This window comes from Aegilops tauschii, chromosome 3 (genome assembly GCF_002575655.3).
Source record: "Aegilops tauschii subsp. strangulata cultivar AL8/78 chromosome 3, Aet v6.0, whole genome shotgun sequence".
NCBI classification, from domain to species: Eukaryota; Viridiplantae; Streptophyta; class Magnoliopsida; order Poales; family Poaceae; genus Aegilops; species Aegilops tauschii.
The window spans coordinates 508,530,541-508,555,557 of record NC_053037.3 but is presented as its reverse complement, the minus strand read 5'-3'; the positions used below and the strand labels follow the sequence as shown (position 1 = coordinate 508,555,557).

The 25,017-nt window shown below is 52.8% G+C and overlaps 1 protein-coding gene across 1 annotated transcript; it reads right to left on the bottom strand.

Moving 5' to 3' along the window:
- Positions 1-23,116: 23,116 nt before the first annotated feature.
- LOC141043059 (uncharacterized) lies at positions 23,117-23,500 on the bottom strand. The gene has a single exon (XM_073511976.1). The coding sequence runs from the start codon at positions 23,498-23,500 to the stop codon at positions 23,117-23,119; it is 384 nt and encodes a 127-aa protein (XP_073368077.1).
- Positions 23,501-25,017: the final 1,517 nt, after the last annotated feature.

Sequence of the window (25,017 nt, the reverse complement as noted above, 5' to 3'; positions counted from 1 at the left end):
CCTGCCACAGATTCTGCATTTCAGTCGTTCTGTGAAACAAAGTCGGTTCATATTCATCCGACCGATCCTAATGCTGCTCCTACTCATATCTCAACTTCACTCGATAGCAAATAGGAAGAAGCGCTCATCCAGTTCCTCCGTGAGAACTAGGACATCTTTGCATGGAAACCTTCTGACATGCCGGGTCTACCCAGGGGACTAGCTGAGCACCGCTTGCGAGTCGACCCCAAAGTGAAACCAGTCAAAGAGCATCTTCGACGGTCCGCCGTACAGAAGAGAAAAGCAATTGGCGAGGAACTGGCTCGGCTTCTGGCAGCTGAGTTCATCCGAGAGATTTACAACTCCGAGTGGCTCGCCAATGTTGTCATGGTCCCCAAGAAGGACGATTCACTTCGTATGTGTATTGATTTCAAACATATCAATCGGGCCTGCCCGAAAGATCATTTTCCTCTCCCCCGCATCAACCAAATTGTCGACTCAACTGCGGGATGTGAGCGTTTGTCTTTTCTGGACGCATATTCCGGGTATCATCAGATCCGACTGTATGGGCCCGATGAAATAAAAACAGCTTTCATCACCCCATTCGGGTGCTTTTGCTATGTCACCATGCCATTCGGTCTCAAGAACGCTGGTGCCACATTTATGAGGATGATTCAGAAGTGCCTGCTGACTCAAATCAATCGGAATGTGGAAGCATATATGGATGACATTGTGATCAAGTCGCGTAAAGGTTCCGACCTGCTGACTGACCTTGCTGAAACCTTTGCCAACCTGAGAAGGTATGATATCAAGCTTAATCCGTCGAAGTGCACATTCAGAGTTCCAGGAGGAAAGTTACTCGGTTTCCTCGTTTCCGAACATGGGATCGATGCGAACCTAGAGAAAGTTGGGGCCATACTCCGGATGAAACGCCCTGTGCGTGTGCATGACGTTCAGAAGCTTACTGGTTGTTTGGCCGCCTTGAGTCGATTCATCTCTCGCCTCGGTGAAAATGCATTGCCTCTTTGCCGACTGATGAAGAAATCTGATAAGTTCGAGTGGACTCCTGAAGCTGACGCAGCGTTTGCGAAGCTCAAAGCCCTGCTTTCCACCCAGCCGGTGCTCGCTGCCCCAATCAGCAAAGAGCCTTTACTGCTTTATATTGCAGCCACTGGACAAGTTGTCAGTACAGTGCTCACGGTCGAGCGGGAAGAAGAAGGAAAAGCCTATAAAGTTCAGCGCCCAGTGTACTATATTTCTGAAGTCTTGACTCTGTCCAAGCAGAGATATCTGCATTATCAGAAGCTTGTTTATGGAATTTACATGACCACGAAGAAGGTTGCACATTATTTCTCAGATCATTCCATTATAGTCATCAGCGATGCACCATTGTCAGAAATTTTGAACAACAGAGATGCAACTGGTCGAGTGGCAAAGTGGGCGATTGAACTCCTTCCATTGGATATCAAGTTTGAGGCAAAGAAAGCTATCAAGTCCCAAGCAATAGCATATTTCCTCGCCGAGAGGGTTGTGCAGCAACAACCGACTCAGATTCACTCGGAGCATTGGACCATGTTCTTTGACGGATCCAAGATGTTGAATGGTTCTGGTGCTGGGGTGGTATTGGTATCCCCCCGAGGAGACAGGCTCAGCTATGTTCTTCAGATTCATTTTGATTCCTCCAACAATGAAGCTGAATATGAAGCACTTCTGTACGGGTTGCGTATGGCCATTTCACTCGGCGTCCATTGCCTAATGGTCTACGGCGACTCAGATTTGGTGGTTAATCAAGTAATGAAGGAGTGGGATGTCAGGAGCCCGGCTATGACTGGCTATTGTAATGCAGTGAGAAAGTTAGAAAAGAAGTTTGAGGGATTAGAGCTTCATCATATACCCCGACTGAAAAATCAAGCAGCGGATGATTTGGCAAAGATAGGTTCCAAGCGTGAGCCCATTCCCAATAATGTGTTCTTGAAACATCTTCACACGCCATCTGTCCAAGAGGATCCCTTCATGGAAGAGCCCCCACAACCTAAAAGCCCTACCTATCCGACTGAAGTTGAAATCCCAGCCGTGGTCGACTTGATCATGGAAGTTTTGGTCATCATACCCGATTGGACAGTGCCGTACATTGCATATATTCTCAGGAAAGAACTCCCAGAGGATGAAGAAGAGGCCCGTCAGATTGTCCGTCGATCTAAAGCTTTCACAGTAATGGGTGGACAGCTTTACAGAGAAAGTGTTACCGGAGTCGCTCAGAAGTGCATAACACCGGAAGAAGGCCGAGTGATCCTCAACGACATCCACTCAGGGACCTGTGGTCACCATGCGTCCTCTCGGACCAATGTGGCCAAAGCATACCGAGCGGGATTTTGTTGGCCACGAGCGAATGAAATGGCAAAAGACATAGTCGACAAATGTGAAGGTTGCCAGTTCTACTCCAACATGTGTCACAAGCTTGCATCAGCCCTGAAGACCATTCCACTCGTCTGGCCTTTTGCTGTCTGGGGATTAGATATGGTTGGACCTCTGAGGACTGGCAAGAGTGGCTTCACCCATGTGCTCGTAGCAGTCGACAAGTTCACCAAATGGATAGAAGCCAAGCCTATCAAAAACCTCGAAGCCAGTACTGCTGTCAGCTTCATCAGAGAGTTAACATTCAGATATGGTGTTCTGCACAGCATCATCACTGATAATGGGTCGAACTTCGATTCCGATGAGTTCAGAGCCTTCTACGCTTCCCAAGGCACTCGGGTCGACTATGCTTCAGTCGCCCATCCCCAGTCGAATGGGCAAGCTGAAAGAGCAAACGGATTGATTCTCAAAGGACTGAAACCCCGATTGATGCGCGACCTCAAGCATGCGGCAGGCGCTTGGGTCGATGAACTTCCATCAGTGCTTTGGGGATTGAGGACAATTCCTAATCGGTCGACTGGTCAAACTCCATTCTTCTTAGTCTATGGGGCTGAAGTTGTGCTACCGAGTGACTTGCTTCACAATGCACCCCGAGTCGAACTTTTCTCAGAAGATGAAGCAGAACAGGCCCGGCAAGATGCAGTTGATCTCCTGGAAGAGGAAAGAGAGATGGCTCTGATCCGATCGACCATTTATCAGCAAGACCTGCATCGATTCCACGCCAGAAACGTGAGAGGTCGAGCATTTCAAGAGGGGGACTTGGTTCTTCGAGTGGATCAGCAGCGACCACACAAGCTCGCTCCTGCTTGGGAAGGCCCCTTCATCCTCACCAAAGTGCTCCACAACGGAGCGTATAGCCTCTACAATGTGGAGCACAATAAAGACGAGCCACGCGCTTGGAATGTGGAGCTGCTCTGCCCCTTTTATACTTAAGCATTAAGACTGTTGAGATGTAATAAGAAATACCTCCTAGTTCGATTATTAAAGACACAATTTTACAGTCTCCTAAATGATTGTTGTTCCTTTTTATGTGTTCTAAATCCCCCAGTGGGTGCCTTAGCTGCGAATCCGCTTCATCTAAGTTCCAAAAAATCCTACCGAGTGGTGAGCAAGCCTCTCACTCGGGGGCTTAGCTGCGAATCCGTTTCGCCTAAGTTTGAAAATCCTACCGAGTGGTGAGCAACCCTCTCACTCGGAGGCTTAGCTGTGAACCCGTTTCGCCTAAGTTTAAAAAATCCTACCGAGTGGTGAGCAAGCCTCTCACTCGGGGGCTTAGCTGCAGTCTAGTACTCGCCTAAGTTTGAAAAATCCTACCGAGTGGTGAGCAAGCCAGGTCGATTCCATCAGCAATCCGAGTGGTAGCAGCAACGAAGGTTTCCATGAAGGATTGGAAGTCGTGCTTTTTGGTATTGGCAACCTTGATCGCCGCTAGCTTCTCTTCTCACGCTTCGTTGAAGTGGACACGAACCAGAGACAGAGCCACGTCAGCACCACATCGAGCAGAAGACTTCTTCCATTCCTGCACTCGACCAGGGACCTCATTGAGTCGAACCATCAGAGACTCGAGGTCATTTTGGAGCGTCGCCCCTGGCCAGAGTGCTGTGTCGATTCGCGACACCGCAACTTTCAGCCAAGCAAGGTAGTCGACAACACCAGCGACACGGGATTCCATTCGGAGCACGTTCATGGCAGCTTCGTCCTTAACAGGAGAAAGGATGGGGTCCAAACTTGTCTCAATCCGCCCAGTCTCTTCCTCGAAGTTCTGGCAAAATTCTACACACGCAATACAACAATGAGTCAATAGCTATATATCGAGTCGACAACAACAAGTCAGTCGGACAAAGGAAAGCACCTTCAAGCATAACGAATAACTTCTTGGCAAGTCCCCCCCAGATAATTCTCCAGCTCATCTCTCTTGCGGGCGATGTCTTCTACCTTGTCAGTCAGGGCCCTCTTGTCCTTCTTCAGACGAGTTGCCTCCTTGTTGGCTTCATCCAGGGCAGTCTTCAGCTTGGCATTCTCTTCCTCCAGTTTACCGACTGAAGCAAGCTTCTGGTCGGCGAGTGCGGTTTTCTCTTCTGCTGCTTTCTGTGCAGCTGCAAGGTCCAGATCCTTCTTCGCCAGAGCCTGGTTCATTGTTTGTGAAAGAAATAACACTTGGTTCAAAGAAAGGAAATAACACTTGGTTCAGAAACAAATCAGTCGACAAAATTTTCATACCAACGGCTTCATCCTTGGCCTTCTGCAAGTTCGTCTTGGCCAACTCCAAATCGAGATTGAGCTGAATTTGTTTCTACTCCAGGTCAGCAAAATGAGCTCCAAGTTCACAAGATTTCTGTGATCAGAGGATGGTTAGTCGACAGACGCGATGATTGGTTACTTCAGAACAATAGGGTGACAAATTCAGCAACTTCTAAGACTACTGCCGAATCAAACATCCAACAGTAGTCCCGGGGACTACACCCAGTGGGTGCACTTAGCGTGCCCCCACTGGTCCAGTTTCCACTCGACATGGTCCGTCCAGGTCGAGTGTAAAAAAGAGAAGAGAAGAGTAAAAGCTGTTCTTAGACCATAGTCGACTGCCCGCAGTCCACTACGGTCTCGGGGACTACACCCAGTGGGTGTACTCAGCGTGCCCCCACTAGTTCAGGTTCCACTCGACATGATCCGTTCAGACCGAGTGAGAAAGTTCTGATTCTCAGACCATAGCCGACTGCCCGCAGTCAACTATGGTCTCGGGGACTACACCCAGTGGGTGCACTCAGCGTGCCCCCACTGGTTCAAAGACTCAATTGACACAACCTAGTCGACCCACGAAGCAAAACTATTCAGCAGTAAGTTAAACACCCAGTGGGTGTACAAATGCAAAATGCAGACTGATGAAAAGATGCTCAAGGAAAGTTTTCAGGTAGCATATCCTAACAGAACAAGCGACAAGCTAAAGGATCAGTCGGTAATCAACCAACCTAGACGTTGCTCTGGAGAGCTGAGCTAGCGTCGTAAGCAGCTTGATTGGCCTCCCGAAGCACCTTCATCTGCTCCATCATGATGCCAGCCTGGCGTATAGCCTCCTTGGCAGCACCCACTTGGTCCTCTGGGACGTGATGCGCAGTGAAGAGTGAAGATGGGTCGGCTAGAATCTGTGCAGTCGACGCTGAAGGTTGGGCACTCGACAATGGTACGGCAAAGGTCACAGAAGCCCGGTTGGCATCGCCGGTCTCCTGGATCACCGGTTCTGTCACTTGCGTCGACTGAGGCGTCTTGCCAGTTGATGTTTTCTTGCTCCTCCTTCCCATGGGCCTCAATGGCACATCCTCGTCGTCGTGTGGAAGATCAATAACATTGGGAGGAGCTGCAAAAGAGTCAATCGCCAGAGTTCAGTCAACCAACAAAATGGCTGAGAGAGTGGAGACAAGATTACAAGAGTCATACCCGGATTAGAGGTGACTGCATCTCCCATTTCCTCATCTTCATCTCTGTAAACAGAAGTCCCAGAGGTAGCAGCACTGCAAATCTCAAATTTCAGTCAGTCAGATCTTCCGAAATGAGTCGACCAAAGTTCAATTCATGCCAAACTAAGAAATTGAGTCCAACTATTACCAGGAAGCAATGGGAACAGCCACTTTGATCTTGGGCAAGGCCTTCTGCGGTTTTGACGGCGTAGCTTTAGATTGCTTCGGGGCCTTCTCAGTCGGCGCTGGAGAGGACGTCTAAGGGCGCTTTGAGGTCTGTCCAGTCCGTGCAGTCGCTTTGCCACGGATACTTGCTGGGTCATGGGTTTGCTTGGATCGCCTTTCGGTGCGAGGTGGTGAGTCGACTTCCTCGCCGTCGCCAGAGTCATCGCTCTCATCGTCTTCTCCTCCGTCAGAGTGCCACTCACCGCTTTCACCTTCGCTCGCCTCCCCTTCCGAATCTTGCTCCTGCCCTCCGTTGGGCATCGAGTACATCTCAGTGAAGGCCTGAAAGACAACAAGTCAAACAAATGACAGTCGATTGACAAGAGAAATTACACGATAGATCAAGAAGACACTCGGAAATTCATAGTTGGACCTTGTCTGGTTCATAAGAGTTGTCGAGTGGAGGAATCCTCCTGGACCCTCTGGGGTTATCCTTGTTACCAGTGATGCCCTTCAGCCACTGCGCCACCGTATCCTCGTCGACTTCTTCTGGGTGGATCCGAGTAGTGTCATCAATGCCCGAATACAGCCACATCAGATGGTCACGAGCTTGAAGCGGCTGAATGCGTCATCTGAGGAAGACCTCTAACATATCCATGCCAGTCACGCCATCGCGGACAAGCTGGACCACTCGCTCGACCAACGCCTTCACCTCCGCTTTCTCCGCCGGAGTCACTTTCAAGGTAGAGGGCTTCTCGACTCGAGCCATGGAAAAGGGGGGAAGTCCAGTCGACTGGCCCGGAGTCGGCTGGTCTTTGCAGTAGTACCAGGTCGACTGCCACCCTCTGACTGACTCGGGAAGAATCATGGCTGGGAAAGTACTCTTACCCCCTCATTTGGATCCCAAGACCCCCGCACATCTGGATCACGTGCGTCCTCTCATCACTCGGGTTGGCCTTTTTGACCGACTGAGAACGACATGTGAAAATGTGTTTGAAGAGACCCCAGTGCGGTCGACAACCCAGAAAATTCTCACACATGGACACGAATGCGGCGAGGTACGTGATGGTGTTGGGGGAAAAATGATGAAGTTGAGCTCCAAAGAAGTTCAGAAAGCCTCGAAAGAAAGGATGGGGAGGCAAAGAAAAATCGCGGTCAACATGAGTGGTGAGAAGGACGCACTCACCCTCCTGCGGCCGCGGCTAGGTTTCGTCCTCCGGAAGCCGCCAAGATCCATGGGGAATCAGCCCCCCCTCGGCCAAATCATCCATATCCTCCTGCTAGATCGTCGACCGAATCTAATCGCCCTCAATCCAGCCGGGCGGCAAACCAGATCTCGACGAGGACCCTCCCTGGCTCGTCTTCTTCCCCTTTGCCTTCGTCGTTGCCTTCTTCGCGCGCTCCAGAGCCACCATCTTCTCCTTCCCCATTGTGGAGGGTGGAGCTCAAGCTGAGCGGCGGCGCCGAGGGAGGAGGCGGATGCGATGGAGGAACAGAGGAGGAAGGGAGGAAATGGGGCGCACTGTGTAGAAAACCCCAGCCGCGACGCCTTCTATAAGGTCTTCTCCCGAGTGGCTGACCCATGGGCCCAGGCGATCCTGTCAAATCCCGCAACAGTCGCGCGTGCAGTACGTGGCGAAAAAGGTGGCGCGGAGATCAAGGCACCCCTGCCTAATCCACTCTGGTTACCGCGGCCTCCTCCGTCGCGCGCGCTTCCCAAAATTTTGAATCCCGCAAGATCCGGAGACGGCAGATCAATCTGTCAGGCCGAATATTTTATACCGCATCGAAACACTCGAAGCTTATCAACAAAGTTCACTCGACAAACTAAGAATGGATCAAGGCGACTGAAAAAGAAGTTGAAGTCATCACATGGTTCATTGATCTCAGCAAAACGCTTCCGAAGCGTAAGAACTGAGTCGGAATCACTTTCGACTCCTCTTCCACACGAACCCTGAACCATTCGGGGGCTAATGATGACGATATGTACCTAGGGTAGGGTCATAGGCCTGACCTAGACACCCACCCCAAGGACATCGCTCTAAAGTCAGAAGCATCCAAGGGATGTCATCATCCACTCGACCAGAAACATCCCACTCAGAAGACTCAAGTTCATTCGACCAGAAAGTACTCACTCGACCGTAACAAGAATCACTCGACGGATAGAAGACCTAAAGCCACTCTATATGGCAACGGTCAGGCGTTACTCTGTAGACTTAATGGTCATTCATGTATCTTTATTGCTGGCGTTATCAGTAATGCCCTATCTTTATGTACCTTAAACCATGTGTAACTGAGGGCGGGAGGGGTCTGGCAAACTCTATATAAGCCACCCCCCTCCTCAGGGACAAGGGTTCGCACCCCCTGTAACTCCACACACATAATCCAATCGACCAAGCTCCCGAGCACCGAGAGGTAGGGCTGTTACTTCCACCGTGAAGGGCCTGAACTCGTAAACCTTGTGTGTACAACTTCACCATAGTTGGGATCTTGCCTCCTCATACCTACCCCCCATTCTACTGTCAGTCTTAGAACCACGACAGGTAGTACGGGGGTGTTCGGGATGGAATCTAAACACTCTTGATCCAAGAGTTTGGTCCTTGAAGGAGGTGTTTAGCGCAACGAACCAGGCAATCCGACTATGTGGCTTTATCACCCTCACTTAGCCATAGGAGTTTGACAATAGAAATGTAGGCGCAGCCCCTAGTTAGTATTTAATCTGGACTAGGGTGCTATAGACACCTGATCGGGTAGAGGCCGATTCGTCGCATAATGCGGAAAAAATCGCAAAAGATTTTTAACCTCCGAATAGCTGACCAGCTCTCGCCGCATCATGACAGTCAGTTTTCGGCTTTCTCTACCGAGGTGTTTGCTCGGATGAACCAGAAACACAATCGCAGTAGTTCTCCCTTTACTACCTTAGCCGATAGGACGGAACGTAAGGTAGCAAGCACAGGAGCCGGGCAACCCAACTATTGACCAAAGACATGATTCGGAGCCGATGCATATAATGCTAATTTCGGGGTGCCGAACTATAATCTAAAAAGTGTTCGGACTTTGTTGCCATAGTATGGAGCACAATGAAGCCCCTGGCGAATTAAAGCGTACCAAAGTGTACGAGTGCACTCGATAAGAATAGCGAAATAAAATGAAGTAGTAAGCTAATGCCACATAAGTTGGGCCGCAAACTGTTTCCATTATAATTTGATTAATACGTCAAAGCGTATTTGTACAAATGGTGCGATAAGCAACAGGGCTATTTAACATGCCAAGACCAAGGGGGAGCTACGTGCGGGTCCTGAAAACAGGTAGAATGATCGTCAAGAAGAACATCTAGAGATTCCCCCACACGTCTGTGCTGCTTGTCGCCTTGGTATATCCATCCTTCAAAAGGACCGATGATCAGGCCTTCGGGAGGGCCCTGTAGAGAAGAAGCCTGAAAAGGGAAAAAAAGAAAAGGGAAGGCATGTGTTCCCAGGTTAGGTTAATCCGTATTATGGGCCACCATCTAGTTATGCCCCCGTCTCTGCCCATGGTATTTTGAGTGCGTAGTTATGTACGCGTGGTACGTACGCCGCCATTTGGTCGAGACTGAGACGGAGGCCGAATTGCTTGTCTAACTCCTGACGAGCTGGACTGTTATGCTGCGGAGTAGTCCGGACTCGTTTGACAGTGTCCGGGAGCTTGGCCGCTGAATTAAAGTTCTGCTTGATAAGGCTGCTCTGTACTTCCACTGCCAGGGCCGTGGTGTGCTCCTCGGTATGGAGGAGCGCTCCGTGTTTCCATTGATTGTTATGACACCGCGTGGTCCGGGCATCTTGAGTTTGAGATAAGCACAGTGTGGCACCGCATTGAATCGAGCAAATGCAGTTCGTCCGAGCAGTGTGTGATAGCCACTGCGGAAGGGGACGATGTCGAAGATCAAGTCTTCGCTTTGGAAGTTGTATGGGGATCCGAAGACAACTTCCAATGTGATTGAACCCGTGCAGCGGGCCTCTACACCTGGTATTACTCATTTAAAGGTAGTTTTTGTGGGCTTGATCCTTGATGGATCGATGCCCATTTTGCGGACTGTATCCTGATAGAGCAGGTTGAGGCTGCTGCCACCGTCCATGAGGACTCGCGTGAGGTGCAATCCATCAATGATTGGGTCAAGGAGCAGTGTGGCTGAACCGCCATGACGGATACTGGTCGGATGGTCCCTACGATCAAAGGTGATCGGGCAGGACGACCATGGGTTGAATTTTGGGGCGACTGGCTCTATCGCATAGACGTCCCTGAGCGCACGTTTGCGCTCCCTCTTGGGGATATGGGTAACGGATATCATGTTCACCGTTTTAACCTGGGGGGACTTCTTTTGTCCCTTGTGTTCGGTGGACGGGGCTCCTCGTCGTCGTCCTCACTCTGCGACCCCTTGTCCTTGTTCTCGGCATTTAACTTGCCAGCCTGTTTAAAGACCCAACAACTTCTGTTGGTATGATTGGCTGGTTTATCGGGGGTGCCGTGGATCTGACATGGACGATCGAGTATGCGGTCCAAGCTGGATGAGCACGGATTGTTCCTTTTAAATCGCTTCTTCCGCTGGCTGGATTTGGAGCCACTGAATCCGGCGTTGACCGTCGTGTCATCGGTATTGTCATCGTTGTTTCGACGCTTGTGCCAGTTGCGTCGGGGCTTGTCGTTGCTATTTCTGGCTTCAGAGGTGCCAGGTTCGCTTGCATTATTATTGCTACGGGCTAGCCAGCTATCTTCGCCCACGCAAAAGCGGGTCATAAGTGCCATGAGGGCTGCCATGGACTTCGGCTTTTCCCGGCCGAGGTGTCGGGCGAGCCATTCGTCGTGGATGCTATGCTTAAAGGCCGCTAGGGCTTCGGCGTCCGGACAGTCGACAATCTGGTTCTTCCTAGTTAGGAACCTAGTCCAGAATTTCCTGGCTGACTCTCCGGGCTGTTGAATTATGTGACTTAAGTCATCGGCATCCGGAGGTCGGACGTATGTACCTTGGAAGTTGTCGCGGAAGGCGTCTTCCAAGTCCTCCCAGCTGCCAATTGAGTTTTCAGGCAGGTTGTTCAATTAGTGCCGAGCTGGTCCCTTGAGTTTTAGCGGGAGGTATTTGATGGCATGAAGATCATCACCGCGGGCCATATGAATATGGAGAAGAAAATCCTCAATCCATACTGCGGGATCTATTGTTCCATCATATGATTCGATATTCACGGGTTTAATCCCTTCTGGGAATTCGTGCTCCATTACTTCATCAGTGAAGTAGAGGGGGTGTGCGGCGCCTCTATATCGGGCCAAGTCGCGACGTAGCTTGGATGGAGTCCGTCTGCGGTTTTCGGCCCGGGCATGATTATGCTTGTCACGTCCGGCTAGATATCCGTCATCGCGCATCGGGGCACGCCCACGTGATCTGTAGATCGATCTGGTCTGACCTGCTCTACTGTCTAGGTCTTGCCGCAGGTCATATGTATATCCCCGAGCTGTTATATCTCTACCTTTACGGTGAGGTAGTATGGGCTGGTGTTCGGCTTGAGTTGCCGTTTTGTCCCGACCACGAGGTGGTCGGCCAGCCGCATTACGTGCTGATGGTGCGGGCTCGAGGGCCTCGTCGTCAAATTGGGGCAGCAATTTACGCTTTGGGTAACTTTTGGTTGGGCGCTCGAGGCCGTATTCCTCGGCTGCCAGGACATTAGTCCACCTATCGTTGAGCAGATCTTGATCAGCTTGAAGCTGTTGCTGCTTCTTTTTCAGGCTCCTTGCAATGGCAATTAGCCGGCGCTTAAAGTGCTCCTGCTCGAGAGGTTCCTCAGGTACGATAAAGTCTTCGTCACCGAGGCTCACTGTGACGTTCCCATTTTGACCGTACACTAATCATGCACGCAAATGTGTACGATCAAGATCAGGGACTCACGGGAAGATATCACAACACAACTCTACAACATAAATAAGTCATACAAGCATCATAATACAAGCCAGGGGCCTCGAGGGCTCGAATACAAGTGCTCGATCATAGACGAGTCAGCGGAAGCAACAATATCTGAGTACAGACATAAGTTAAACAAGTTTGCCTTAAGAAGGCTAGCACAAACTGGGATACAGATCGAAAGAGGCGCAGGCCTCCTGCCTGGGATCCTCCTAAACTACTCATGGTCGTCGTCAGCGGCCTGCACATAGTAGTAGGCACCTCCGGTGTAGTAGGAGTCGTCGTCGACGATGGCGTCAAGCTCCTGGGCTCCGGCATCTGGTTGCGACAACCGGGTAGAATGGAAAGGGGGAAAAGAAGGAAAAAGCAACCGTGAGTACTCATCCAAAGTACTCGCAAGCAAGGATCTACACTACATATGCATGGGTATATGTGTAAAGGGCCATATCGATGGACTGAACTGCAGAATGCCAGAATAAGAGGGGGATAGCTAATCCTGTCGAAGACTACGCTTCTGGCAGCCTCCATCTTGCAGCATGTAGGAGAGAGTAGATGGTAAGTTCACCAAGTAGCATCGTATAGCATAATCCTACCCGGCGATCCCCTCCTCGTCGCCCTGTTAAAGAGCGATCACCGGGTTATATCTGGCACTTGGAAGGGTGTGTTTTATTAAGTATCCAGTTCTAGTTGTCATAAGGTCAAGGTACAACTCCGGGTCGTCCTTTTACCGAGGGACACGGCTATTCGATTAGATAAACTTCCCTACAGGGGTGCACCACATAACCCAACACGCTCGATCCCATTTGGCCGGACACACTTTCCTGGGTCATGCCCGGCCTAGGAAGATCAACACGTCGCAGCCCCACCTAGGCTCAACAGAGAGGTCAGCACGCCGGCCTAAATCCTATGCGCGCAGGGGTCTGGGCCCATCGCCCATTGCACACCTGCACGTTGCGAGGGCGGCCGGAAGCAGACCTAGCCTAGTAGGCGTTCCAGTCCAATCCGGCGCGCGCCGCTCCGTCGCTGACGTCAAAAAGAGCTTCGGCTGATACCACGACGCCGAGTGCCCATAACTGTTCCCACGTAGTTGGTTAGTGCGTATAGACCAAATGGCCAGACTCAGATCAAATACCAAGATCTCGTTAAGCGTGTTAAGTATCCGCGAACGCCGACCAGGGCCAGGCCCACCTCTCTCCTAGGTGGTCTCAACCTGCCCTGTCACTCCGCCACAAAGTAACAGTCGGGGGCCGTCAGGAACCCAGGCCCACCTCTACCGGGATGGAGCCACCTGTCCTTTCAGCCCCCTCATCAGAATCATTTGCGGGTACTCAACGAGCTGACCCGACTTTAGTCACCACATGTGTCATGTATATAAAGTTTATAGTATATACCCGTGATCACCTCCCTAGTGATCACGGCCCAGTAGTATAGCATGGCAGACGGACAAGAGAGTAGGGCCACTGATGGAACACTAGCATCCTATTCTAAGCAGTAGGATAGCAGGTAAGGGTAACAACTGTAGCAACAATGACAGGCTATGCAGCAGAATAGGATTAACCGAAAGCAGTAACATGCTACACTACTCTAATGCAAGCTGTATAGAGAAGAATAGGCGATATCTGGTGATCAAGGGGGGGGGCTTGCCTGGTTGCTCTGGCAAGAAGAAGGGGTCGTCGTCGATGTAGCCGATCACAGGGGTATCGGCAACGGTCTCGGAGCCTACCGGAAAGAAGTAACGGAGGGGGAACACAATAAATAACAGAGCAATCAAATGTAACACAAAGCAAGACGCGGCAATACATTGTGCTAGGGGTGACGTAACGCAGGGATATGTGATACCAGCGAAGGGGGGAAAACATCCGGGAAAGTATCCCCGGTGTTTCACGTTTTCGGACAGATGAACCGGAGGGGGAAAGTTGTGTGTTTGCTATGCTAGGGATGTGTGGCGGACGAACGGACTGCGTATTTGGATCCGTCTCGACGTTCTGAGCAACTTTCATGTAGAAAGTTTTTCCATCCGAGCTACGGTTTAATTTCTATGATTTATCAAAGTTTTATGCATTTTTTTGACATTTATTTTATTATTTAAATCGAACATTATCCAGAAATGTGAAAGGTGATGTCAGCATGACATCACCATGATGTCAGCAGGTCAAACCCAGCTGACTAGAGTCAAACCTGGACTGTGGGTCCAGCGGGACCCACCTGTCATAGACTAACATGTTAATTAGGGTTTTATTAAGCAGGATTAAATAAGTTTAATTAATTGATTAGGTTAATCTAATCAGGATTAATTAAGTTAATTAATTCTTTAATTAATTAACTAATTATTTGTTATTATTATTTTTGGATTCTCTTTTTTTCTATTTTCGTTCTGGGGCTAGGCCCACTTGTCATTTGCTCACAGGGGCCTGACGGGTGTTGGGCGTAGCGGGTCGGGCGCTGGCAAAAACGGGGCGGAGCCCCGGGGTGGCAGTGGCCTCGGCCACCAGAGGGCTTGCACGCGTGGGCGCACAGAGGCCGGTCGGCATCCATAGCCAGGAGCTGCAGCGGCGGTGGTGGGCAAGGTCAGCCGGAGCGGGCGCGGCTTGGCGCTGCCCGGCGGAGGAGGACGTGGCCCGGCGTGGCCAGCTGTGGCCGGGCACGGTAGGCAGCAGGGGCGGAGGTAGGCAGCGGTGGGGCACCGGCGTCGGTGAAACAAGATGCGGGCGGCGCGAGCGCACGCCAGATGAGGGGCGCGCCCGGCGAGTGGGGCACGCGGGCACGAAGGCGGCCGTGACGGCTACGAGCGCGGGACGTGGTCATGGCACACGGGGTAGAGAGGGGAGGAGGAGGGCACGGCCCTCACCGGCATTGGAGAGCAGAGGTGGCGGCGAGGCTCGATGTGGTCCGGCGGGGAGGAGGACGGGTCGGCGGGGTCGACGATGGGGAAGAGGTTGAGGCGGCGAGGTCTCCGGGCGGCGGTGGTGTAGCGCACGGCTACGGCGCCGATGTCCAGGGGCGGCGGGGCGTTGGCGTCGCGAGGAGGGAGATGAGGACGAGCGACGAAGACGAGGTGGCGGCACCGACGACAGCGGGTGGCAAGGTGGCTCCGGCGGGGGTTCCGGGCGGCGGCGGCGTCGAGCACTGGCACCAGGGATCGGCTTGGGTGCCGATCCAGAGCTAGCGAGGGGGAGCTCCGGCGAGGTGGTCCGAGGAGGCGCTCGGGAAGGCCGGCGGCGTGGCGTCAGGGGACGCAAGGGCGCGATCCAGATCGTGGCTGGGAGAGGGAGAAGTAGTGGGGAGAGTGGGGGATCGGGGTGGTTGGAACCTAGGGTTCCTGTCGGTGGGGGGTTAAGGGGAGTGCGGGTTGGGCCGGTTGGGGCCAGTTGAGCTGGCCGGCTGGGCCGTTTGGCCCAGTTGGCCGGGGGGTATGTGATTTTGTTTCGCCCTTTGCTTTTTATTTATTTTATGTTTTTATTTTACTTTAGTTTTATAAACTATAAACCTAGCCCCTAAATTAGTACTAATACTAATAACACTGCCACAATTAATTTGGCACCCTAAACAATTATTTTATATTTGTTTAGTATTTAAAAGGCATTTAAATATTAGTCTTACTATTGTTTTAATTAATTTAGTGCAGTTAAGTATTTTATAAAAAGATGTTTTCTCCACCATAATTACCTATGCAATATCTCGTTCACTCTGAACATTTTAGTTTTACTACTTGAAAAGTTTTACTGTTTGCTTGATTTTGAATTTGAATTTGAATCGGTTTCGAACTGACGCGAGATCATCAACAGTAATTGAAGTGACGTGGCATCATTAGCAGAGGGTTGTTGTAGCTTAGTTACCCAGGCGTCACACTCACCTCGTCCTCGGAGAGTGGGAGATAATTACTGTCCTCCGAGTCTTCGTTTACGGCCTGTTCGTCAAGGCTAACTTGCCCATCTTCCCGATCGTCATGTTCGAAAGTTGGCTCGACGGGGTCTTCTTTGTCTTCGGCATCTTCCGGAGTGTTGTTGTCTCTTGTGCCGGTATTGCTGTCTTTTCCACGGCGTGATTTAGAGCGGCGCCGCCGACGTCGGCGCTTTGGCTGTGTCTCGGGAGGTTTATCCTCGACTGGATCTTCTTTATCATTGCCGTTACCCTCTTTGGGTGTGTCCACCATGTACACATCATACGAAGAGGTGGTCGTCCAGCATCCGGTAAACTGCGGATTTTCGGCCTGCTCCTCTCTGGCATCGTCGTCCATACCGTCGATGTCTTCGGAGCCGTAGTCGAGCATGGCAGTTAAGTCCTCGACAGTAGCTATGAAGTGGGTGGTGGGTGGGACGTAAACTTCCCCGCTCTCAGCACCTAGTCCGGGATGGACGTAGTTCGGACATTGCTCCTCTGTAATGACGAGGGATCGCATCAAGTCTAGAGCCTCGCTTAAAGGCGAGGTTTGGCCAGGGAGAAGAAAATCCGTGGAGTACGGCGGGAAGGAAACTCCTTGGCCGAGCTCACGGATGCTGACTCCGAGGGTTCGGAGCCAGTGTCCGGAGAAGAGTCCGGCTTCATAATGGTTGCCAGCGACACTACTTCCTCCGGCTCTCCTGTACTGAGTTTAGTGGCCGCAGATAGTCCGGCGGGCTCAGTAATCCCGTCTTTGGACCTGGCGATGCGCTCCGGATCTAAGGCCAGAGCGGAGGTTGGGGTCGCGAACCCTTGTAAGATCAAGTCTCCTCGGGTATCGGCGACATAGTCCAGATATCCAAAACTAATCTGGTGACCTAGGACGTAGTTGTCGATCTGCTCTAGATGGCCAAGCGAGTTGGCCCGCAGTGCGAAGCCGCCAAACACAAAGATCTGGCCGGGGGAAAACCTCCCCCAGGGCAGCATTGTTGTAGATGACTGATGGAGCCATCGAACCTTCTGATGACGTCATAGTGGAACTCTTAATGAAAGCACCAATGTCGGTGTCAAAACCGGCGGATCTCGGGTAGGGGGTCCCGAACTGTGCGTCTAAGGTCGATGGTAACAGGAGACGGGGGACACGATGTTTACCCAGGTTCGGGCCCTCTTGATGGAGGTAATACCCTACTTCCTGCTTGATTGATCTTGATGAATATGAGGGTTACAAGAGTTGATTTACCACGAGATCATAATGGCTAAACCCTAGATGTCTAGCATGTATGATTGTGATTGCCTCTACGGACTAAACCCTCCGGTTTATATAGACACCAGAGGGGTCTAGGGTTGTACAGAGTCGGTTTACAAAGGAAGGAATCTACATATCCGAACACCAAGCTTGCCATCCACACCAAGGAGAGTCCCATCCGGACACGGGAAGAAGTCTTCTGTCTTGTATCTACACAGCCCATTAGTCTGGCCCATGTTACATAGTCCGGACGCCCGAGGACCCCTTAATCCAGGACTCCCTCACCACCGTCCGACAGTAGGTGCAACCCCGCCAACCCCCTTCTGACATGGTGGCTCCGACCAGCGTGGGCTTCCTCATCTCCGACTGTAGATACGGCGGCTATGGGATTGTTCAGCCTCAGGCCAAGGAGAAATCCTTCCTCGGCTTGCCGATGCTGGCAGCGATGGCGTCTGCGGATGTTGTTTTCCTTCTTGGAGGCGCTGTCAACGCCCTCAGTTGCGTCCCTCTTCGAGCTCAGGGGAAACCCTAGGTCTGGTTCCTCCGGACCGGATGGCGACGGCGTCTCGGCGTCGACTTCCTTCTTGAAGGCGCTATCTTGTTCGCTCGCGGTGTCCCCGGTTTTGGCTTAGGTGATGTTGGAATTCTTGCTGGTTCAGCATTGCCATTCTTGGTTCGGGTTTGGTAGGTTTAGCTGTGATGTATCCTCTGTTCGGGCTGAGCATCCCCTGTCTCTTTGCTCCGGACACCATGTTCACGCCTGTATGCATTCGTGTCATGTATTGTACCTTTATTTGTACTCATTCTACTCCTTCTATCAATGCAATGATACGCAAGCTTTGCGTATTCCGAAAAAAGTAACACATGACAATACGAGGAAACAGCATGAAACCATCACAATTTGTGGTTGAAATCGCGAAAACCCACCGTTTCTCATTTGTTTTTCTAGAAAAAAATCTACCACTCAGGGGCAATGACCGAGAAAATTTTCTCACAACTGTCAGGCTAGAAGAGGTAAAATTGCATATAGCAGTTTGGAAAAGGAGCTCGGAATGCTACGGGGATCCCCGTTGCCGTCGGGCTCTGTGATGGGAAAGACCGGGTAGGGACGTGTAGGTGCATGTAGCACGGTAGCAGGATGCCCGCCCTGGCCCTGCCCACCCGGCTGTCTTGCGTGCACAAGCATGTGGCGGATCATGCGTCCATGTGCATGTGCTGCTGGTGCTTCCGCTGGATGGCACTGGCAGCTGCGCAATCTCACACTCACAGTGGAAAGAAGTTCCCGAAGAAAGGCAGGCAGGCAGGCAGGCGCACGACGCCGTCGGAGCACCACCACATGGATCCCCTCCCTTGATCGATGCCGATGCGCCGATTCCTGGCCGCAGAAAGGCAAAGAAGGCTCTTGAACAGATCGACGAAGCCGAACCCGACCTTTTCCCAGAACTGACGCCGAATCGCTTTCCGTGCCTGCCTGCCCAACTCGCGTCCCTTACAATCCTCCGTTCCAAGCCATCCTCGTCCTTTCTGAAAGCTTCACAGGATTGACCACACGAGCGATCTAGGAGACCGCGCGAACTTGAGAGATGAGAAATCCGGGCTCAGGGCAACTCCAACGCATGACCCCAAACAGACATCTGTTTTGCCCGGATTTCGTTCGGTTTGGGCAGGAAAACGGACACGGTCGTGTGACCGTCGGTGCACCCAACGGGCCGACCGCATCCCAAACTGTCCGTTCATGCAGACTTGAATTTAACCCCTCAAAAAACCCAAATAAACATTGCAAATAACATTAAGACGTTAAAACGGACAAGGTAGACAAGTTCACCACATTAATATAAACAAAAACATATATAAAAAAACTAGATAAGCCCCGTCGCCGCCGCGGCCGCTGTCGTCTTCCATAGCCGCCGTCTACTCGTTGTCGTCGCCGGTGAGGTTGACGTATGGAGGTGGCTGCTACGTACGGGACTGCCCGACCAAGGCCAGGTTCCATCCCGTCGGCGCCTCCTCCGTCGGCGCCACCTCCATGGCCTCCTCCTTGACGAGGGTGTCCAGCTCCGGGAAGGCGATGTCACCGACCGCTGGCAGGGCCATCATCTCCTCGAGGCCCTGCCATTGACGCTCATCGTGGGTGCGGACGGAGTCCTCCATCACCTGCCTCATGAGCTCCTCCTCCTCGGGCGTCATTGGAGTGGGTGGCAGCAATGACGGCGACGTCGTCAGAGTCAGGCCGCAAACCAGCCTACGCCCGCGCAGTGTCAGGGCTGACCAGAGGGCCCCATCGGCTAGTGAAGACGAGACGTACAAGGGGCGAGAAGGCGAAGCCTTGACGGCCAAGGAAGGCGCGTAACTGCCTGACGCGGGGGACCCAGCATCTAGGAGAGGGTGTGTGTGTGTGGCCTGCGGCCGTGAGGAGATAAGTAGAGGCGAGCGAGCAGAAAAGGGTATCAAGTATTATTGTAATCTGTGAACCAGGAACGAAGCTGCTCTTCGTCCTCCTCCTAACCCGATCCCCTTTCCCCCTTCCTTCCCTCGCCCCTACAACCCTAGATCGAGGTCCATAACAAGTGGTATCAGAGGTCAGGCGATCTGGAGACGGCCTACCCCCGACTGCGCTACACCACCAAGCAGGCGCAGAAGATGGCGGCGATGGAGGAGCAGATCGCCGCGCTCATCAAGTCCGTCAACGAGGGCCGCGCGGCCAACGACGCCCGTCTGGAGGCGATCCAGGCCTCCCTCGAGCTGTGGCGACCAGCGGTGACGAACCTCCAACACCAGCTCGACGAATTGCGTACGCAAGTGGGGCGTATCGCGCTCCATCCTGCGCTGGCCGACCCGGCCAGCCAAGAAGGGGATCCAGTAGCGGATCCGGTGGCGCGTTCCCCGACGGCACCCCTCGCGCCAGGCCGGACGCATCACGGGCCAGATGGCCACGGCGACATCATCGACTCCGGGGGATCGGCTCACGGGGTGGTCACCACCCTGGCATCCGTTCTCGTCTCCGGTGATGTTGGTCAAGAAAAAAGACCAAACATGGCGATTTTGCATTGACTTCAGGCACCTCAACACTATCACTCTGAAGACTACCTACCCGTTGCCGGTTATTGACGAGTTATTGGACGAGATAGCAGGGTCGCTCTGGTTCTCCAAGCTGGACCTCCGAGCAGGATACCATCAAATCAGGCTGCGACCGGAAGATGACCACAAAACGGCCTTCAAAACCCACACTGGCCACTACCAATTCCGAGTCATGCCGTATGGCTTGGCATGTGCGCCAGCTACATTCCAAGGAGTGGTGCATGTGGTCTTGCGTCCAGTTCACCGCAAAGGGGTCCTTGTGTTCATGGATGATATCCTGATCCATTCTGAGGACCTGGACACCCACAAGCAGTTGCTCACTCAAGTATTACAGTTGCTGAACCAATACGGTCTGAAAGCAAAAAGAACCAAGTGCACCTTTGGCCAACATAAGATCAGCTATTTGGGTCACATCATCAGCGAAGAAGGAGTGGCCACCGACAACAAGAAAGTGCAAGCGGTGCAAGAATGGCCAGTGCCAACCAATACCAAAGAATTGAGGGGATTCTTGGGCCTCGCTGACTATTACAGAAAGTTTGTCCGTTCCTTTGGAGTGATCAGCAAACCACTCACCAACTTGTTGAAGAAGAATACACTGTTTGTATGGACACCTACAGCAGACGCCGCCTTCTCTGCCTTGAAAAAAGCCCTGAGTGCAGCTCCGGTGCTAGCACTCCCTGACTTTCGTCGCCACATTGTGGTGGAAACAGACGCAAGTGCCACAAGAATCGGAGCGGTACTGATGCAAGACAACCAACCGGTGGCTTATCTAAGCAAAGCGTTGGCTCCTAGGAATCTTGGCCTTTCAGCATATGAAAAGGAATGTCTGGCACTGCTGCTAGCCATCAACCACTGGCGTCCCTACTTGCAACATGTTGAGTTCATCGTCCGCACGGATCAGAAAAGCCTTATCCATTTGACAAACCAAAGACTCAACACACCCATCCAGCAGCGAGCTTTTACAAAGTTGATGGGACTGCAATACACTATCTAGTACAAGGGTGGCTTGACTAACCGCGCCGCGGACGCACTCTCACGGCGAGCGCACCCTGATCAGGAGGAGCTTGCTGCTATTTCCGTGTGCAAGCCGGTTTGGCTCGAGGCGATCAAGAACAGTTACCAACAGGATACAGCGGCACGACAACGTCTGACCAAGCTGGCCTTGGATCCCAAGAGCGAGCCGGACTTCACCATGCAGGAAGGGATCGTTCGATACAAAGGGCGCGTGTGGATCGGTAGTGACACCGAAATTCAGCAACACCTCATCCAGACGCTACACGCAAGCGCAGCAGGAGGCCACTCTGGCTTCCACGCCACCTACAAGAGGATCAAGAGGCTCTTTGCTTGGCACGGGATGAAAGAGCAAGTAAAAAACTTTGTTCGCAATTGTATGGTCTGTCAGCAGGCCAAAACGGAAAGGATCTCGCCGGCCGGACTACTCCAGCCCCTGCCGATCCCAAAGAAACCTTGGGCAGTGGTGTCTCTGGACTTCATCGAATGATTGCCCAGGTCAGGAGGCTTTGATACAGTTTTGGTGACTGTGGATAAATTCTCAAAGTATGCCCATTTCATTCCCTTGGTGCATCCATTCACGGCCCTCCAAGTTGCGAAGCTGTTCATGAAGGAGATCTTTCACTTACATGGCCTGCCACTAGCTCTTATCTCCGACCGCGACAAAGTGTTCACAAGTAAGGTGTGAAAGGAACTGTTCAAACTATGCCGTACCGAGATCCGACTCAGTTCTGCATACCACCCACAGACGGACGGCCAGACGGAGCGCGTGAACCAATGTCTCGAGGCTTATCTCAAGTGCGCGGTGCACTCATGTCCTGCAAATTGGTCGAAGTGGCTACCGCTTGCCGAGTACTGGTACAATACGTCTTTCCATTCAGCCCTGGGGAGGACTCCGCTTGAAGTAGTGTATGGCCATCTACCAAGGGAGTTTGGAGTTACCCAAGTCGATGAGTGCACAGTGCCGAACTTGGCTGCCTGGTTGCATGAACGGGAGATTATGATCGACCTGTTACAGCAACAACTGAAGCAAGCTCAGGACCGGATGAAACGACAGGCAGACAAGCATCGCATGGATCGCGAGTTTGCTGTGGGCGACGTGGTACTGCTCAAGCTACAACCCTTCATTCAGTCATCAGTCGCGCAAAGGCCACACCAGAAACTCGCATTTCGCTACTTTGGCCCCTACAGAGTGGTGGCGCGGATTGGCGCGGTGGCATACAAGTTGGACCTCCCACTTACAAGCAAGATTCATCCAGTCGTCCACGTATCGCAGCTAAAGAAAGCTCAAGGGGCCGTGGTGCCAGTGAGTCCTGCTTTACCACCTGATCACTCTGTCTTGCAGGCGGAACACATACCAGAAACGGTGCTGGAGAGCAAGATGGTTCGCGTCGGAGGCGAGTCAGCCCTACGCCTATGCATCAAGTGGAGCGGTCTGCCTCCATGCATGGCCACCTGGGAAGAGCCACAACAACTGCAACGGCGCTTTCCTACCTCTCCGCCTTGGGGACAAGGCGAAACGCAAGAAGGGGGAGATGTCACGGCTGACCAGAGGGCCCCATCGGCCAGTGAAGACGAGACGGACAAGGGGCGAGAAGGTGAAGCCTTGATGGCCAAGGAAGGCGCGTAACTGCCTGACGCGGGGGACCCAGCATCTAGGAGAGGGTGTGTGTGTGGCCTGCGGCCGTGAGGAGATAAGTAGAGGCGAGCGAGCAGAAAAGGGTATCAAGTATTATTGTAATCTGTGAACCAGGAACGAAGCTGCTCTTCGTCCTCCTTCTAACCCGATCCCCTTTCCCCCTTCCTTCCCTCGCACCTGCAACCCTAGATCGAGGTCCATAACACACGGCTGGGGCGCCTGGGAGCGCGCGCACGGCGCTCAGATCACGGCCACGGTGGGCTCGGAGCACGACCGACAAAGAAAGATTGCCGACGTATGGTGTGCTTGTCGCGGAGCCAAGTATCTTACAGGAGGGAGTCGACGGCGTACCTCCAATCGTCGATGAGGTCCGGCGGCAGGCAGGCCCGACGTCGGTTGATCTCCTCCCGACGGGCCCGGCGGCTCACCGGGATCGTGGGAATGGGCATCCGATCCGCGGAGAGGTGCCAGTTATTGGGGAGGTGCACATCCGTCCACGGCAGCGACGTGCGCGTCTCCCAATAACGCCTGCATAACTCCACCTTGACATACGGCCGCGAGCGAGATCCGGTCGCCGATGGCGCGATGTGGAAGGCGGGTGGTGGAGGTGGAGGTGGAGGTGAAGGAGTAGAGCGGCAGCGATGGCCGAAGGAGGACCCGGCCTCGCGGTCGTGCTTGCCCTTGCGGCCAGGGATCCAATGACATCCCATGGTGACCGGCGGTCTAGGGTTTGGATGTCGGGGCTCGAGGAGGGACGCGTCGCCGGGAGTGGAAATGTGGACTCCCACCTGTCCACGGCTTCCCCATTAAAAAAGACAGCGACCACTCGGCCGAGGTGGATGCTAGGTGGGGCCTCCCGCCCGTGCGTAGTCAATGTGGCCCGTTAGATTTAGGTGGCCGGCTGCCAAGCGGGCCTGAGGCGGCGCGTGCGCGTCCATTCAACGTCCGCGCGGCCGTAAACCGGGCGCGGGTTTGCACCGAAAATGGAGCGGGCCGGACGCCACACAGATGAATTATGTGGATGCGGTCGCGTGTTGGACCGTGCCGTCTATCTGTTCCGACCCAAATGAACAGAGGCGGACGATTTCGGGTCCTTGCCCTCATACACCACACGGGCCCGGGCGGATCGACACGTCAACATAAGAACTGAAAATGCGGGTCTGCGGATCTGCGTCGTGACGTGCGAGTGCGACCGATGATGTTTACCGGGCGGCTGGTCAAGTCTGAAACGGCTGCGGGTGGCGCTACGCTTGTTCAGAGAAGAAAACGCCGTGTCTCTGCTTGATTGCAGACAGTCCAGTCCAGCCAGCCGGCCTCGTTTGTTGTCGTGCCAGAGTGACGTGACGATGGGCCGGGTCAGTGGACTGGGTGTGGGAGATGGCGGCTTCGATGATTGCGAGGATGAGAATATGACATGAGAATATCCGTTTGGCAGGGCGCAGATGGTATTTGGTAGCGACTAACGAGAGCAGCATATCCTGATCCTCCATTCCTCCTATGTGCCCAGCTTCTTTCCCACGCCTGGAAGTGGAGCAGGACGGGCCGGCCAATCGGTGCGGCGCAGAGATCCGTGCGCCTGTGTTGTTTACTCGCTTGGCACCCTGTTCGTAGTTGTTCCTGCGCAATCTCCAAACTGGGGGTCAATCAATGGCAGCACCGAAGTTTCTCTTTTTCAAAAGAAGCCAAAAGATTTGCCTCATCAATTAATTAAGAAGTAGCGAGTTGTCCAGTCGCGCGTACCCCTTCGCTACTCCTGTGAGGCACGCGATATTAGGGTTTTCGTTGCCTCCTGTTGTGCAGCCGCCGGGCTGCCTCATCTCTCGTGGCCTCGGGGCCATGGAGGCACGGTGAATGCCGGTCCTTACTGGCAGGAGGATTTCGTTTTTAGAGTTTTTTTTAGTTTTGGTATGGTTTATGTCGTGCTTAGGAAGAGGAGGCGGCGGCGACTCTGTGAAGATGGAATAAGTTTCTTCCCGCCTAGCCCCCGTTTCGATGATGCTTCTAGCGTCAACGGAGGGCATGTGGAGGTTTATCTCCGGCGGATCTCGCGGATTCAGTCGGCGTTTGTCTTTGATGGATCCAATCTTCGTTCGTCTATGTTGGTGTGTCAACAAGTTGGATCCTTCCGATCTACGATTCTCTTCATCGGCGGCGGTTACTGTTTTGGTGCGTTGGTCCTCTGGGGCCTTAGCACGATAACTTCCCCACTGTCTACTACAACAGGTTT